At 38.2% G+C, this 16703-nt stretch overlaps 2 protein-coding genes across 9 annotated transcripts in view; both read left to right on the forward strand.

Annotated features, from left to right (window-relative positions):
- SEH1L (SEH1 like nucleoporin) overlaps positions 1-3616 on the forward strand; it is a 29281-nt gene extending 25665 nt beyond the window's left edge. The window contains exons 8-9 of one of the 2 annotated variants that reach the window (XM_044243660.1): positions 98-248; positions 2942-3616. In XM_044243660.1, the coding sequence (XP_044099595.1) occupies positions 98-248; positions 2942-3137 (347 nt within the window). In that variant the 3' untranslated portion in view covers positions 3138-3616. Of the gene's footprint in view, positions 1-97; positions 249-1306 lie in introns of both variants that reach the window. The other variant, XM_044243662.1, reaches the window with a different exon arrangement.
- A 4198-nt stretch (positions 3617-7814) lies between these two features.
- Positions 7815-16703, forward strand: part of CEP192 (centrosomal protein 192) — a 128491-nt gene continuing 119602 nt past the window's right edge. For 5 of the 7 annotated variants that reach the window (XM_044243663.1, XM_044243664.1, XM_044243667.1 and 2 more), the window contains exons 1-4: positions 7815-7923; positions 8576-8746; positions 13125-13292; positions 14272-14397. In XM_044243663.1, coding sequence (XP_044099598.1) covers positions 8637-8746; positions 13125-13292; positions 14272-14397 — 404 coding nt within the window. In that variant the 5' untranslated portion in view covers positions 7815-7923; positions 8576-8636. Of the gene's footprint in view, positions 7924-8575; positions 8747-13124; positions 13293-14271; positions 14398-16703 lie in introns of those variants that run through there. The other 2 variants (XM_044243665.1, XM_044243666.1) reach the window with 2 other exon arrangements.

Raw genomic sequence — 16703 nt, forward strand, 5'->3', positions numbered from 1 at the left:
TTTTTTTTAAAATTATAGTTAAAGGACTTGACCACAGATTTGTGCCCTTGAGTATAGCTGTTAGTCATGTTAATGTATTTGACCATTTTCTTTTCAGCTAATTATATGGACAATTGGAAGTGTACTGGTATTTTGAAAGGTAATGGGAGCCCTGTCAATGGGAATTCTCAGCAGGGAAACTCAAATCCTTCCCTAGGTTCAAATATCCCAAATCTTCAAAATTCATTAAATGGATCTTCTTCTGGCAGGTAGGCTGTTTTTTGGGACAATGAGAAATTATCTCCTTTTTAAATCATTCTGGTAGGCATACTATAAGTCTGTGATTTTGTGGGTTTTAAGATTGAATGAAGAAATTCATACATAAGTAGAAAAAAATTTACTTTGTTAGCTCTGTGTTTAGCTTATGTGGCCATATTTATAGGTAGACTGTTAACCTTTAAACTAAACTATATTCTGAAATTTAGTGGTCTGTCAGAAATGTTTATAACTTTAAGATTTTACTTTGCTTCTAAAGTCAGATGAAGAGTAAATCTGGCATAATGCCAAGGATTTTTTTTAGTCCTAAATGAACATGAGTATGTTAGTGGTAGTAGTGCAGCCTTTGAATTAGGTCAAGCTGAAATTGTAAATAAACTGCATTAACCAAGGCTTTGTAGAAGAGAGTGAGTTAGATGTGTTTTTTTTTTTTTTTTTTGGTTTGTGTTTAAAACTTTAATGGATATTTAAGAGGAAATGTAAATTCTGATTTCTTGATTTTTAGAATTTTTAACATTTTAGATTCTTGCTTATCTTAAACAATGTTTGATGTGATCTCAAGAGTCATCCTTTGTTTTTATATTCAAATTTCAAATATGTGAATTGGTAAGATAAAGTTATTTTAATATGCCTTTGTGAATAATTTGGAATACAATTCAGGAAACTTCAAAGCACAGCCTTAACAAATTGTCCCGTGGTTATCCTGTTGTCATCTTAAATAACAGAATACTATTTAAAATTTCAGCTATTTTTATATTGTTATATTTTTATATTTAAAAAAAAAGTCCTTAAATCTTTTGAGATTTAAGTATTTGCATGAAAACAATTTCAGGTTACCACAGAAAATACCAGATTATAAAGAAGAGTTCATGAAACAAAGGATACTACCGTTAATTAAAAAAAAAAAATCTGGTTTGTGGTTGCTGTCTGTACTGCATATATTGTAAAGAGCTTTGAAGTTTTGATCTGTATTCTTATTGTGCCAATAACCGTGTGTGTTAGATCTGTGATGCATTTTTCCCTTCTCCATTTGTATTATGTCCTTTAACAGAAAGCACAGCTGAGTACCAGCTAACTGGAGTAACTTTGCTGTTTTGCTGCTTGTTGCATGCACACAGGAATGGAAAGCGAGCTCCTTTTCCCCTTCCCCAGCGCCGTTTGACCTCTCCCAAGATACACCAGCATCCTGCTTACTACTAAACGCAATCCAAAAGGCCTTTAAAAATCCAGTGTATATCATTTTTTTGTACTAGCAGTTTATTGACACTATTTGAAGCTTTTGAAATATAAATGGAGAGGCTTTTTGTTGAGACATTGTCACCAAAACAATTTTTTGAAATGTTCCTGAAACTAACATGGGTTTTAAAATTAAAAGGATTGTTACTATCCTTACAAGCAGTTGGGAGGAGGGTAAATATCACTTTATTCCATTTGGAGAAAATAGACTTATTTGTTTTGTTTTCTAAAACAGTAGGCTAAAATGATGAATTTTTATAATTTGAAGGTTGAATAAATATTTTTCATAAAGATTGTTTTGAGTGCTAATTTGTTTACCTTTTGTAGAATTGGTTTACACATGGTATTATTTAGTCCAACTCTGTCATTTCTTTGTAATATTTAAAAAATATTAGTAAAGGAGTGAGAGAAGTAGTAGTATAATGAAAGTGATTTGACTGTACAGTTTGTGGCCAAATTAAACATTTGGTATTGCTTCATTTTATAATTTGGTAGTAAAATGAAGACATCTTTGTAAATTTTCAATTCATATTCACTAAAGAGCTTAATGTTTCTAATATGTGCTTGTATATTTTTTTATGGTATGATTCCATGGCTTAAGTTTTTCTTCAAAATTTGGAAGCCTACCGTAAGAGGAGCAGTTAAAATTTTGCTAAAATTGTGCATGCACATTAACCTCCACATTCCAAGTCTCAGGAATTTAATTTAGTTGGCTGCTTCATTTAGTTCATATTCTCTAGAACTTTGACCTTAATGATAAAGCTATAAGTCTTTGCTAAAATGCTTAAGTATTACGGGTAAGTTATAAAATGGCAGAATAACAACAAGGACATATTCTTTGAGCTCTGTTGCTTAACAAAATTTTGTACTATTTAAGGTTTTTGCAGAAAATCACCTAAGTATTTTCAAAGATTGTATTTCTTCAGAAGTATATTGCAATAGCTGGCCATACTATATGAAAGTATATTTGGATTGGTTCTCAGTGTCATGTATGCACTAAAAAACCTGTGCCTGCTGCTACTACAAACCAAGCATTGCTTAAAATAAAGAAAAAGCTTATTAGATTTGTAAATTTACAGGATAGCATCAAATATGTTTCTGAAAGATTAGAAAATGTTTTAAATTATAAAATGTCTTTTTTTGTAACATTCATACTGATAATTTTTTTTTAACATTTTAAGTTTAACAGATTGTATTTCTTTCTTTCAAGTTTCTATACTTGCTTAAGCAAGCTTGATTTGAGTAAGGGTCTTGATTTTTGCGATTATGTTCTGTTAGTTTTGGCATGAATATACTAAAGCTTTTTTTTTTTCAGCATGTGTTTTCTCCTCTTTGGTTCTCTTTGTATTTACTACTTTTCTCTTTTTCTTCTGTTTTTTTCTTTTTTTTTTTTTTTTTTCTGTTGTTTTTGTTTTGTTTTGGTGTTTTGTTCCTGTCTTCATTGTTTCAGGTATTTCTTTCCCCCTCTGGATTCCCCACGGGCTGGATCGAGATGGTCCAGTTATGCCCAGCTCCTTCCTCCTCCTCCTCCTCCTCTGGTAGAGCACTCTTGCGATGCTGACACTGCCAACCTCCAGTATCCTCACCCTCGCAGACGATCTCTCTCTCGGCCTCTTAATCCCTTACCTGAGAATGAAGGGGTTTAAAACACTGATTTAACACTTAAAGGCCTTATTCAAGTGCTTGTAAATGCTTTCATTCCTGGCTGCTTTTTGTTTTTCTTCATTTTCTTTTAGAAGATTTTTCTAACTTAGGGTCTGTCTTGCATGTATTACAATCAGAACACAGTGTTTTGGAACCTAAATGTGTTTGTGCTTCTGCATCAAAGGAACATTTGCCTCACTGGTTGATAACCTTTGATGAAATGAGATAAGTACAAGTAACATGAACTGTGAGTTACAGTAGCTGATTTCAATTTCAAGTGCCTATTCTGTAAGTTTTATTTTGAACTGTTACGGTGTTAGTTTTCTTATGGTTTGTCATTCTGGTTCATGTGAAAGGATTACCATAAAGTTCACTTTGCCTTTGAGACGTACCAAGAAATGTTTTACATTTTACAGGCTATTGTTGCAACCAACTAGTTTGTAAAATAAATCATTCCTGTGTATAAAGCAGCAAAACAAAATAATGGACTGTTGGGTCTTTTTTTTTTTTTTTTTTTTTTTAAAGAAATTGCCTTTTACTACTTGGAATTGTTGTTTAAAGCTTTTGTAATTATTCTCCAAGTAGATTATTTAATAAAATATATTTTAAAAGATATGAATCTCTTGCCTTATGAAAAGAGAATGTACAGCTGGCCCTTGAACAACATGGGTTTGAACTGCACTGATGCACTTATACATAGGTTGATGGTCCCCCCCCCCATAAATGCCGTTTAGTACTGTAAATGTACTTTCTCATCTTTATGATTTTCTTAATACTTCTTTTCTCTAGCATACTTTATTATAAGAAAACATTAGTTTGTATAACATACAAAATAGGTGTTAATTGACTGTTCATGTTACTGGTAAAGCTTCTCTCAACTATAGGCTATTAAGTTTTTTTGGGAGTACAAGGTTAAGCCCAGATTTTCAACTATGCAGGTGCATGGCACCACCTAAGCCCTAGTTGTTCAAGGGTCAACTCTGTTCTATTTGATATATGATAACGCTTGTATCTCCTTATAATAGTACATTGCAAAAAAAGAAAGAAAAAGAAAAAACCCAAACAATAAAAAATTGGGAGATGAGCATGACATTTATTTAGAAGGTAGAAAGTCAATATGTAGATTAACATCTACAACTGACAGATGTTGACTTCCAATCTAATTACACATTATTTTTTAATACTTTTAAAATTTGAAATCAGAAAATAATTGACAATAATTATGATAAAGTAATTAAAACTATGAGACTAGTAATATTCTTTTTAGTTCAGTTTTCTTAAGAATTGCCAAGGATTTAACTTTTCTTTAGGACTAGAGAAGGTGTAATTTGAGTAGCATTTCATACGTGTCTCAGTTAATCACATGTAGGTACAGTTGTTATAACCATATAATTTCTTATCAATTTTCAAAGACACCTTTCCTTTGTATAGTGTCATACCCTTGAAACTTCTTAACCTGCAAGGGATAAAGAGCTAATAAGAGAGTAATTTTAACTTAAGGAATATTTGAGTTTTGTGGCGACTGATTAAAGTGGTTTTTTTTTTTTTTTTCTGTAAAGTTGTTAGCATTTTAGCATTTCAATCTATGGAGAAGAGCCTTTTTGAGATAATTCTCAAAGGTCTTTCTTCTGTTAAAGGACTTGTTTTAGACTTGTTAGCTTTGTTTATGTTCAAAGCAAGGGGTCTAACTTAAGGCTGAATCTAGCTAAGAATTAAAAATTCATGTCTTTGAGATTTCAATTGTAGAGGTGCATGGGGTTAGAAGGGGCAAATGAAATGAGACAGATTCTCCAATTTAATGAATATCAGGCATCTTCCACATGCCAGATACTGTGCTGATACATAAAACAAAACAAAAAACAAAATGTCTGCACACAAAGTTATTCTAGTGGGAGAAGCCTTTTACAGAATTTACAAAAAGTAACTAGGATTCAGTTTCATAATAAAGGTTGAAACACAGAAAGTCATTTATTTGGTCTGACCAAGTTTGGAAGCAATGTGGGAGGGTATTCCACAGCCACCCAAGATTGAGCAGTAACAAGTCTGTGATGCCCTTAGATGTCCGGGGCTGCACACATGCTACACTGACTGGCTCAGCATGTGCCTACCCTACGCCGGCAGGTGCAGGTAACCCGTTGAACCCCATTCATGATGGGCATCGGGGATTGCAATTAGTCCCCATGAACGAGGAATTCCCAGTAAGTGCAGGTCATAAGCTTCTGTTGATTAAGTCCCTGCCCTTTGTACACACCGCCCGTCGCTACTACCAATTGGATGGTTTAGTGAGGCCCTCAGAGTGGAGTAGTTGAAGCGGAAAAGGGTAGGAGTTCCGAGGTGATGGCCCAGCGGTAAAAGAGGACGGGTTATTTAGGCAACAAGGTATAAGCATTAGTCTGATGTGAGGTCCATTTGGGGAGCTGGTGGGAGGTTAATCTAGAATCAAACTTTGTGGTCACATTGTATGCGGCTTTGTATATCTGTGGCTGAGGTTTGCCACAAAGCAGTTGGTAGAGGAGAACTATGGGAGATGACTGCCTTTTCTTAACTGGATAAACATCACTTCTAATTCCTGGGAGGCATCCCTAGCCCTGAGACTTCTGCAAGATCTACCCAGGGTCCTGGGTGATGGACATTAAGGAGGGCATGTGATGTAATGAGCTTTGGATATTATAGAAGACTGATGAATCACTGAACTCTACCTCTGAAACTAATAGTGCGTATGTTAATTGAATTTAATTTTAAAACAAAACAAAAAGATCTACCCAGTGTCTAACGAGATTTGAAATCATTGGGAGTTATGTGCCTCTTTTTCATTTGGCAAGTAAGTTTGGATAATAGCTAGTATTTGTTGAGTACATCCATGTGTCAGTGCTCTTCTAGATACTTCATGTGAATTAACTAACCTCACAACAAATCTCTGAGGCAAGTGCTCTGAGTACCCCATTTTAACTGTAAGGAAATTGGAAGGTTAAAGCTCTTTGTCCAAGGCTGCACAGCTAGGAAGTGAGAACCAGAATTGAGATTTTGGCAGGCTGGTATCAGTCTCTGCTCTCCTGCTTGCAGATACTTTAGATCCTTGTCATTAGAGTTCCACCAGGTTGCTGGATGTTGTGGGGAGAGCTTTGGTCACTTGATTTTTATGGAAGAAGGACATTTATTGAGTTGGGTACAAGGAGACAGGGTGAACGAATAGACACATTCCAGTAGTTACCTCCAATGTACGCTCGTGATGTAGACAGAGTAGTTAAGATACTTTGTGAAACAGGATTGCTCATTACAGTCAAATAGCATCCTTTTAGTTCTAAAGCTAGTAGGTTTATTTTTCTGGATTCAGAAAACCTTGAGATTTTCTCCATTTACCTTTGTTCATTGAGTGTAGACAAAGGTAGAATGGGGTAATTAGAGTTTGCAAATGCCCAAGCTGGAGGGTTTCAAGAAAAAAATGGCAGGAGAATTGCAGAGACATCAACTGAGTTTGACAGGAGGCTAGTTCTAATAAGTGTTGAAAGAAGACTCAGGACCAAACCAGATATGATAGGTTGAATGGCTATAAGGTGTGAAAGTGAAGGTAAGGTTAAGGGTAGGAGAAACCGAATGGTCTTAAGGTGATAAAACAGAATCAAGGAAGAGTGAGTTGGTTTTAGGTGGAAAGATGCAGCATTTCTAAAAGTAGTTACCAGTAGAGAAGGTATCCAGGAATGATAATTGGGCAGTGTTTTAGAGGACACAGAAAAGTAAAGCGATCATATAAACATGGTCATTCCCCAACAGGCTAACATTAGGAGTAGGGACTGTTAAGCTCAACTTTTTCATTTTCTCCCCCAAGTGTGCTGTTGCATCTTAAACATTAAATAACTTGCATGAATGAAGTTAGCTAGCTTTGGAAAAGAGGGACTCTTTCTCAGACTGTATGGAAGAAATTTTGAGATGAAGGAAAGTAAAAGGCACGAAATTGAATTACCTCTGGTTTCAGTATAGTAGTAGTTAAAGCAGTGGTGGCATTTGTGGCCTAAGGAGAACAGGAAAACGTAGGGAGTAATTAGGGATGAATTATGTCTCCTCGGCTCTTTCCACCCTCAACCAGCCTTACTCCGTCACAAAGAGGCGATTAAGTGTAGAGAACTATCATGAAGCTTGGATCCTGAGAAATGATTTCCTAATTGAAGCTTTATTGCGGTTTATAACATAAGGCAAATGATGACACATTTCAGTGTCTGCCAAGCAGTGGTAGAGAAGATCCGCATCTGCTCTTGTAAAAAGACAAAAAAAATGACACAGTTCTAAACTCAGGGTAATAAACTTGTTCACCGCAAGTATTGTATAAGGTGAGTGACGATGTTTTGGGGTTCCAGACTGAATACGGTAAGCAGTCCCCCCCCCCCCCCGAGTTGGCCAAAGCCTTCATTATTTTGCGTTCGGCTCAGTTTTGGGGGGAAGGACTTTCGCAGTGCACCCAACCTTTCCGAACACCGAGCTCCTCCTCCGGACCAGCGGAGCGCGGTTTCCTCGCTTCAAATTCAGGGACTAGCGGTCCTCGTCCAATCGTCGGCCTCCTGCCCGCCCCGTCCCTCGTCGCTGTCCAATCCAAGGCCAGCTCCCGAGTCTCCGCCCCGTTGCTCGTGCCGCGAACAGACGTAAACCTCAGGGGCGCGCTGTACGGCCAGTCGGGGTGGCCGAGGGTGCGGGGGTTGCATCTTGCGCACGCGCATTTACAGAGCTACCGGGACGCCCCCTCCCCTGGACCTTTCTGACCAATTCTCGGCTCCCGCAGCTGGAGTCGCGGGCTTGGTGAGGAGGGGTCCCTTGTGTCTTGACTGCGGTTCGGCAGGGGGCACGCGAACCCGCTTTCCGCAGGCATTTCGGCTGCCGGGCGGATGGGGCAGTAGCGGTTGGGCCAGGGTCGGGCGCGGAGCGCAGGCTCCGGGCCAGGGACTGCGGGGCACTGGCTAGGGTCTGACGGCCTTGCTCCGGCCGCCACGCAGAATTCCGCTCAGTGAGTTTAATTGGGCGCCTCTGAGAGATTGGCTTTTAAAGAAACGGGTTTTGATTTTGGGGATAACATCCTGGTAGCCCCCCACCCTCTACCACTTCCTGACTTCTAGGGACCAACGCACTTGGCGCTTTGGTTTGGAGTTTCTTGTTGCAAAGTGCTCTTGACCTGGTATTTGCTTCATGTGTGTCGTGATAGCCGGTCTTTTTCTCTTTTTTGTCCAAAACTGACCCACGAAGCAAGGTTGTTAACTAAATGTAGAGGGGTCTGCTAGTGTCACCTGGGTATTCACTTTTTGTTTTGGTTTCTGCTAGGCCGCGTTCTCATCTACTCGCAGTACCTTTACTACATTCTTTACATCTGATTTCTTTATGAAAACAAACAAAAAACAAAACCATGAAAGAAGACAGTGTTTAATATCACTATACTTTTGATCTCTCTTAATTACAGACTTTGTTTAGTAAAACATGAGGTCCCTTTCGAAGCAGTCTTTTGGAGAACAGCTGTTTTTATGAAAGTATTTCCGTTTGCTGTTACCATTTTGAGGTCATTGGACTGGAGTTTTTACTGCTCCAAAATCAGTTTTTTCACCGAATTTCAGTTTTGTGATCAAAGTTTACGGTAAGCTTTGAAAAGTGATATATTAAATGCCTGCCTAATTACAGACTATTTCTTAGAACACCAGGAGTAAATGGTGAATGTTAGGGAAGCTTGACAGCATATGCTTTTAAATGTGTTTAACTGTACGTGTAGACTTCCAATTAAAGACTACAATAAATGGTATTTTACATATGCAGAAATGTAATTAAAGCAGTTAAATATTAGTCAATTCAACTGTGAAAATTTGAGGTCTCTACTTTAAGAAAATAGCAAGAGCTATTCCAAAGATGGCTACTTAGTTCAGATATAGTAAAAGAAAAGGTAATGTTACATTTCCTTCACTTTAGGTGATGGAGGGGGGTGGGTGGGTAATGCAATATAGAGGGAATTTAGGGAATTTTTCCTTCTAGAAGAATTTAGGAATGTGATATATCCATGGATGGTTTAAACAAGTGTAATCTTTTCTGGAAACGAGAGATTAGGTGTTGGATTACATTTTGAGGAATCTTCCACTGGCTTCTATTACCCCTGCACCCATAGCCAAGCTCCATCCCAGCCCTTAACACTGTCATAATTAATAGGAAGAATAAATGATTATAATTGATGAGAGTCATCAACTCCGTGAAGGGGAGCAGCTTTATTTTTGTATTTCCAGAGATAAGTAGAGTGTGTTTCATGGTTTGCGCTTGGTAATGATTGTTGCATGAATGATACTTGCTTAATATCTGAATTTTCTTGGATTTGACTCTAAATAGAGATGCATCCTTAAAGAATTTGGGATATATATTTTAATGTGGTTTACATGTCTATAAATGAATGAATAACTTAGTGATTACAAGATTGGACGTGGGAAGGCAGGCTACTTGGAAGACTTATGCAATAGTTTAGATTAAAAAGCACAAATGAAGGATGGGAACAGGTTTCCTACCTCCTCCATCCTACAGTGGGATCATTTTGAATATGTTTATAGAGATCAAGAAAAGGAAGTAGAAATAAAGAAAGGAAAATGCTGGGACATGATCTGAGAGAAGGGTGCTTATATGATAGTTGGTACTAAATTTGCTGTGTATTGAAATAATTTGAACACATTCAACAGATTTATTGAGAATTACTCTGGGCAAGGCACTGCTTTAAGTAGAAACGCAGTAGTAAAATACGCCTAGTCCCTGCCCTCATGGAACTTACATTCTAATATGGAGGAAAAAATTAATTAAATAGGTGAATTATATAACATGCTGGATGGTGGTCAGCACCAGAGAAAAAAGAAAGCAGGGGAAAAAAAGAAAGCTTGGAGTTGATGAAGAAGATTGGTGAAGGAGACCAGACAGACAGATAAGTGGACTTTTACCAAAAACCTGAGAAAAGTGAAGGAGCAAGATGTGAGGTCATGTGGGGCATCAGTGTGCTGAACAGAGGTTAGAGCCAGGGCACAGTTCCTGAAGCTGGAGCCCTGGCAAGTCGTGGGGACAGCGGGAAGATTAGGATAGTGAGGATGGAGCAAAAGCAAGAGAGAAGAGTAGAAGAGAATGAGATCAGATCATCTCAAATGAGGGCTCCAGCCCTCATTTGGCCATTGTAGGTATTAAGTCTGAATGACATGGGAAACCAGTGGAGGGTTTTGAGCTAAGGAGTGGCAGTATTTGACTAACTTAGCAGGGATAATTTCAGTGTATGGAGAATAGGCTAGGGGAGGAAGAATGGAGGGGTGGAGATAGTTACGTAAATATAAAGTGTTATATAATATAGTGTCTTGTAGTGAGTATCCATGCAGGAGTAGTGGTGGCTTGACCAAGTGGAGGTAGTGAGAAAATGGCAGGTTCTATATATTATTAGGTAGAGACATTGGGATTTGCCTAGGGATTGCTTTTAGGGGGTGTGTGTGTGTGTTGAGGGGTTGGAGGTGGTGATTAGTAATCACTAAGGTTTTTGGTGTGAGCAGGTAGAGGATGGATTTGTCATTTTCTCTATGGGGAAGCTTGAGAAGCAGGATTTTTTGAGTGGGTTGGAAGGAGATGGAATCAAATTTCAGGTTTAGGTGCCTGTTAGATAAAACTAAGTGGGGGGCGCCTGAGTGGCTCAGTGGGTTAAGCTGCTGCCTTTGGCTCAGGTCATGATCTCAGGGTCCTGGGATTGAGCCCCGCATTGGGCTCTCTGCTCAGCAGGGAGCCTGCTTCCCTCTCTCTCTCCCTGCCTGCCTCTCCGTCTACTTGTTATTTCTCTCTGTCAAATAAATAAATAAAATCTTTAAAAACAAAAACAAAAACAAAAAACCAAGAAAATTAAGTGGAAATGTCTAGTCGGTAGTTGCATATCTCAGGTTCAGGGAAGAGGTCCAGGCTGGAGATATAAATTTCATATTGTAATTTAAAACTCTGAAACTGAGGGCAGCCATCTAGAGAGGTTGGGTAGGTGGAAGGGGTCCAGGAGCAATCCCTCATACCTTTACTGTATGGCAGTCCAGGAGATGAGGAGGAACCAGCCAAGGAGAAGGAAAAGAAGCAGCCAGTGAGATTGGACAACCCAGACAGCTATGTCTTGAAAACCAGTGAAGAATAGATTTCTTCAAGGAAGGAGTACAAATCCCATATTGTTAGGTCAGAGAAGATGGGACTGAAAATTGACTGTGGGGTTATGGGTTTGGCAACAGGGAGCTCAGTGGTGATGTTGGCAAGTGTTTTGATGGGGCAGTAGGATAAGAGCCAGCTTGGCATGAGTCTAGGAGATGACAGGAGTGGAAACATGGCGGTAGTGATTCCTTTTGGAGGAGTATGTGGTAAAGGGAGGGCAGATAGAAGTGGTACAGCTGCAGGGGGACAACAGGGTATGAGACAGGGGAAGACTTTTTTAAAAGATGAGGAAATAACAGCATGCTGGTAGGAATGGCTGCACGGAGAAGTTTTGATGATGGATAGAAGGAGGGTAGTTCCTGGAGTGGTTGTCACTGCACTGGTGATGGGTGGGATCAAGTGCAGGTAGAGGTGAGCTTCGCACGGGAACCTGGATACTTCACAGTCAGATACGTTTTATAGCTCTCTAAAAGTCTTAAATATTTTCTGCTCTATAGAGTTAGTTAGCCCATTCTCTCTAATACCGATACTTGAGTGCATTTGTCATTGGCCCCAGCATAGTCCGTCATTGGCCTCCATCTCACCAGTTGTGGTAGCTCTTTGAATATCCTTTCAGGTGTTAAGCCCTCTCCCTTCCTCTGTCAGGATCAGTCTGTCCCTGGGCTGCAGAAGCCTGTCCATACTTCCTAATGTACCTTTTAAGACTTTTAGAATCTGACTTCATGGTTTCATTAACTGTGTTTTTTGTACACCCGTTGCCAAAACACATTGAAGCACTTGTCTATTGCCTCCACACACTTAGTACTTGGGGTGGATTTTGGGGTCAGACCCGGGTTTGAATTTTACTAATTGTGCAACCCTGGTACATTTAGCTAATTTAGTCTCTGTTTCTTCATTCATAAAGTGAGATAAATGAGTTAAGGTTGTAATATACAATAAATCTTAATTCTCTTCCACCTTTGCTCATGTTTATTTGTTATCTTTGAGAGCCCCCTTATGTCATACTTGGCCTGTCAAAGTTCTACTCATTTTTCAAGGCAGGGGGCCTATACTCTCTCATTTATTGAACCTTTCATGATTTAACTTTTTTACTGAATTCCATATAACCCTTACATGATAAACACTGAAGTAATTTTGAGATTACATCTCCTAAGTACTGTAATCAGGGTTAAGTAGAGCCAGAGTCCATTATGGGCTGGAAGATCTCTCAGTAATACAGATTCTGTGCCAGATGAGTCCTTTGTATTTCCAGAGTAAGTCCTTTGTATACCACTTTCACCATTTTCGTCTTGTCCATGTGCCAGCTAGAATTGATTTAACTTTAATTTTTTCCTTCAATGGACTTCCTTTTTAAACTAACATTTACTCTTCCTTAAGAATAATTTCTGAAATTAGGGGCTAGATTTTGCTGGTTTAATTTTTTTTTTTCCTCTTCCATGTTAGAATGAAGTACTTCCTGAAATCATCTGTATATTCCTTCGGTGCTGGGTCTCTGCTTCTTTACTAGACAAGTGTAGCAATTGATATTCTTTGTGATAGTAAACCAAGAGTAAATTAATCTGTGTTATATTTTACAAATTTGTTATGTTATTTATAAATAACACTTATGTTATTAGGTTAATTATAAAAAGATAGTTTGACATTTGTAGTCTCAGCTGTGAAGTAGCAAAGTATTCTGAGAATTACTTTACCTCCAAATGCTTGTTGATTTTATTTCCTTTGTGCTGTTCCAAGAAAATGATCTATCAGTTTTCTAAAATTTTTGAGACTTTTAATCATTTGGAAAGGTTTTATAGTTGTATTTGATTTTTAAAAAGCTTTTATTGTTGTAGTGAGATGGAAGATTTCCGAGGAATAGCTGAAGAGTCATTTCCAAGCTTTTTAACCAATTCATTATTTGGTAATAGTGAGATTTTGGAAAATGTCACTCTTCCTTCAAATCTTGGCTTGCCTGTTGCTGTTTCAACACTTGCTAGAAATAGATCCAGTGCTGAAAACAGGTAAGAACTTTTAGAACACATGATTTTTTTTTATAAGGTCTAGAAAGCCTGCAATACATTGATACTTCTGTAAAAATTTCTCAGCCAAGGGGCACCTGGGTGACTCAATTGGTTAAGTGTCCCAACTCTTGGCTTTGGCTCAGGTCATGATCTCAGGTCTTGGGATTGAGCCCTGAACTGGGGTCCACACTCTCCAGGGAGTTGGCTTGGGGATTTTCTCCCTCTGCCTCTCACCCCTGCATGCTTGTGTGGGTACACGTGCGTGCTCTCTCTCTCTTTCAAATAATAAATATATTTAAAAAGCTTCTCAGCCAAGCTTGAGCTTTTGCTTTATGTATATTTATATATGTAATATGATATGTATATCATATATAAATATATATGTGTGTATATATATGTTATATATATTCATATGTATATATAATTGTTATGGAAAATTTATACATTTCCTTACTTTGTTGCCTTAATCAGTAGTGGGTGGATTTGGAACTGAGTACCAGTGACCTTTTGGTCTACTAATTGTTTTCTCTGTTCATAGTGTTTTGGATTTGTATTAGTTCAGCCTTACTGGCAGCCAGTAATTTGAGTTGCATCTCTGTATGTGATGTGTACAGCTTATCCATCTTGTATGATGTGTAAAGTTTTCCCCATGCTTAAATAACTACTTTCCTGTCCTCCTCCCAACCTGAATGTTTGGTAAGAAGCATTATCTTTACCTTTAGAATGAAGAGTTTAACTCTGAAAATTTTTAGCTTTAAGATTTCTGTGACTCTTTGTTTAGTACGAACACACCTCATTCTTGACATGTAGATTTTCAGCGCTTTGCACATGAGATGATGGTTTTGAACACTGGGGGCCCTATTTATTTTTATCCCCTAGGAGTTGGTTTTATAGTCCTGTGGCCCTAATGTCAATGGTGAATTTTAAATATGCATAATTTAACTATTAACAAAACAAATTTTTTTTTGTATGTGTGTAGGTATTCTGATATCCAGGCATCTTATTTAGTAGAAGGGAAGTTTTCAGTTCCATCTGAATCATCTCCCAGCAGCCAGAGTGAAGGTGACCCAAGAGAGAAGTTACAACTTAGCTTCCAGGATGATGAGTAAGTTCATACCTTCATTTTGTTTTTGCCATGTTGAAAGCAGGCCTCACTCAGTCTTATGGAAAATGAAAGTGTGACTATGTCTCTGAATAATTCTAAGAATTTTCTTAAGAGTTTTCTTTATATGTTTTTTAATCTTTCAGAATACCTTTTCTCATTCCAAAAGTAATAAAAGCTTATTTAAAAAAGTAGAAAATGCAAAGATTTGTAAGGAAGACGCTAAGTCTGTAGTCTTACTAACTAGAGAATAGTCACTGGGGCATCTGGTTGGTTCAGTCTGCAGAGCATGTAACCTTTGATCTCCGGGTTTTAAGGTTAAGCCCTACACTGGGTATAGAGATTACTTAAAAATAAGATCTTCAAAAAAGTAAGAGAGAATAGTCATTGATTATCTATTTATAGTCTTCCAGACTGCTTGCTTTCTTTCTTTTTAAAGATTTTATTTGTTTGACAGAGCAGGAGCAGGGGAAGGGGCAGATGGATAAGCAGACTCCCCGCTGAGTACCAAGACTGACACAGGGCTTGATCCCAGGACCCTGAGATCATGATCTGAGTTGAAGGCAGATGCTTAACCAATGGAACCATCCAGGAGCCCCTTCCAGACTGCTTTCTATGCATCTATACATGTACATACTAAGTTGTTGTTTTTTTTTTTTTACAAATAAGGGATTGAACTGTACATACTATTTATAACTTTTTTAAAAAAGATTTTATTTATTTATTTGACAGGGATCACAAGTAGGCAGAGAAGCAGGCAGAGAGGGAGGGGGAAGCAGGCTCCCCGCTGAGCAGAGAGCCAGATGCGGGGCCCAGGACCCTGAGATCATGACCTAAGCCGAAGGTGGAGTCTTAACCCACTGAGCCACCCAGGCGCCGCCATACTATTTATAACTTTAAAAAATTAGTGTATTATGCTCATCTTTCAATTATAATTAATATAGATATACGTCGTGTTAATGGCTGCACTACGTTAGACATTTAAAGTATTGGAATTTTGCTATTACAAATTTATTGAATTTTATTTATTCATTTGCACACCTAGCAAATTATTGTATTCAGATAAATTCCTAGGATTGAAATTGCTGAGTTAATATTTAAAGACTGCTACAAAGCAGCACATTGCTCTTTAGAAGATTTGTTCCACTTTACATTCCCACTAGAAGATGTACATGAGAAAGCCTTCTCTGAGCCCTCCCCAACATTTGGTGGTATTATTTTTAATCCTTGAATTTAGAAGTAAAAAAATTTGTACACATGCATAAATGCATAGAAGAAAATCTGGAAGGCTATAAACCAAAATGTAAATGGTAGTTATCTCTTGATGGTGGTATTACAGGCATTCTTAAAGTTTCTGTGTTTGAATTCATAATAGAGTATTTATGGAATTGAACATACTTTAATGTTTATTCATTACTTATATTTTTGTTGTGAATTGCCTCTTGGTAACATTTGGATATAAGCACTTTCTATATATTAAAGATGTTAACTCTTTGAATACTCATTCATTCCATGTGTATTTTTGACCGTGTGCCTACTGTGTGCCAGGTACTTCTCTAAGTACTTGGGAAATACCAGAACAGACATTAAAACAAAAAGACATTAAAAATACACCAGTTTTATAGTATATTTGAAGGGAAAAGTGCTAGAAAAAAAACAGAACACGATAAGGAGGGTAAATGGATAAGCTGAAGGGAATGGTCAGTGTGGGTCTCATTGAGGGAGTTGTAAGATCTGAGCGAAGACTTGAAGGACGCAGTTAGCCATGTGGACATTAGGAGGAAGAGGACTTCAGGTGGAGGCTGCACAAGTGTAGAGGCACTAAGGTCAGAGCATACCTGTGTTCAAACAGCAGGAAGGAGGCTGCCATGGGGTGAGCAAGATTTTGAAAGAGGTGGAAACCATTCAAGGATTGTGTTTTAGAAGGTTCACTTTGGCTACAGTGGGGTGAACAGATTGTTGGGAGGCAAGTCTGGAAACAGGAAGACCCCTTAGGAGATTGGATTATCAAAGTGGAGAGGTAGATGGAGAACAAAAGAGCACCAGGGCCTCATGTCGGCACACTTCATTGTTAAGTTGGGGAGAGGAGGAATAGACTTGGAGGCTAAAGATTAGTGGCTGGAGGTTGGGCAGACAACAAAGTGTTTCAGAAGCCACAGAAAGAACATATGTAAAAGAAGAGAGAGGGATCCAGTGTGTCAAATAAAATGAGGACTAAGAAGTGACCATTGGAATTCGCGTAGGTTTGGTCATTGGTAACCCTGATAAGTGGTTTTGGTGGAAGTAGGAGGAGGCACAGTAGTGTAGGA

This window comes from Neovison vison, chromosome 3 (genome assembly GCF_020171115.1).
Source record: "Neovison vison isolate M4711 chromosome 3, ASM_NN_V1, whole genome shotgun sequence".
In the NCBI taxonomy this organism is placed as follows: Eukaryota; Metazoa; Chordata; class Mammalia; order Carnivora; family Mustelidae; genus Neogale; species Neogale vison.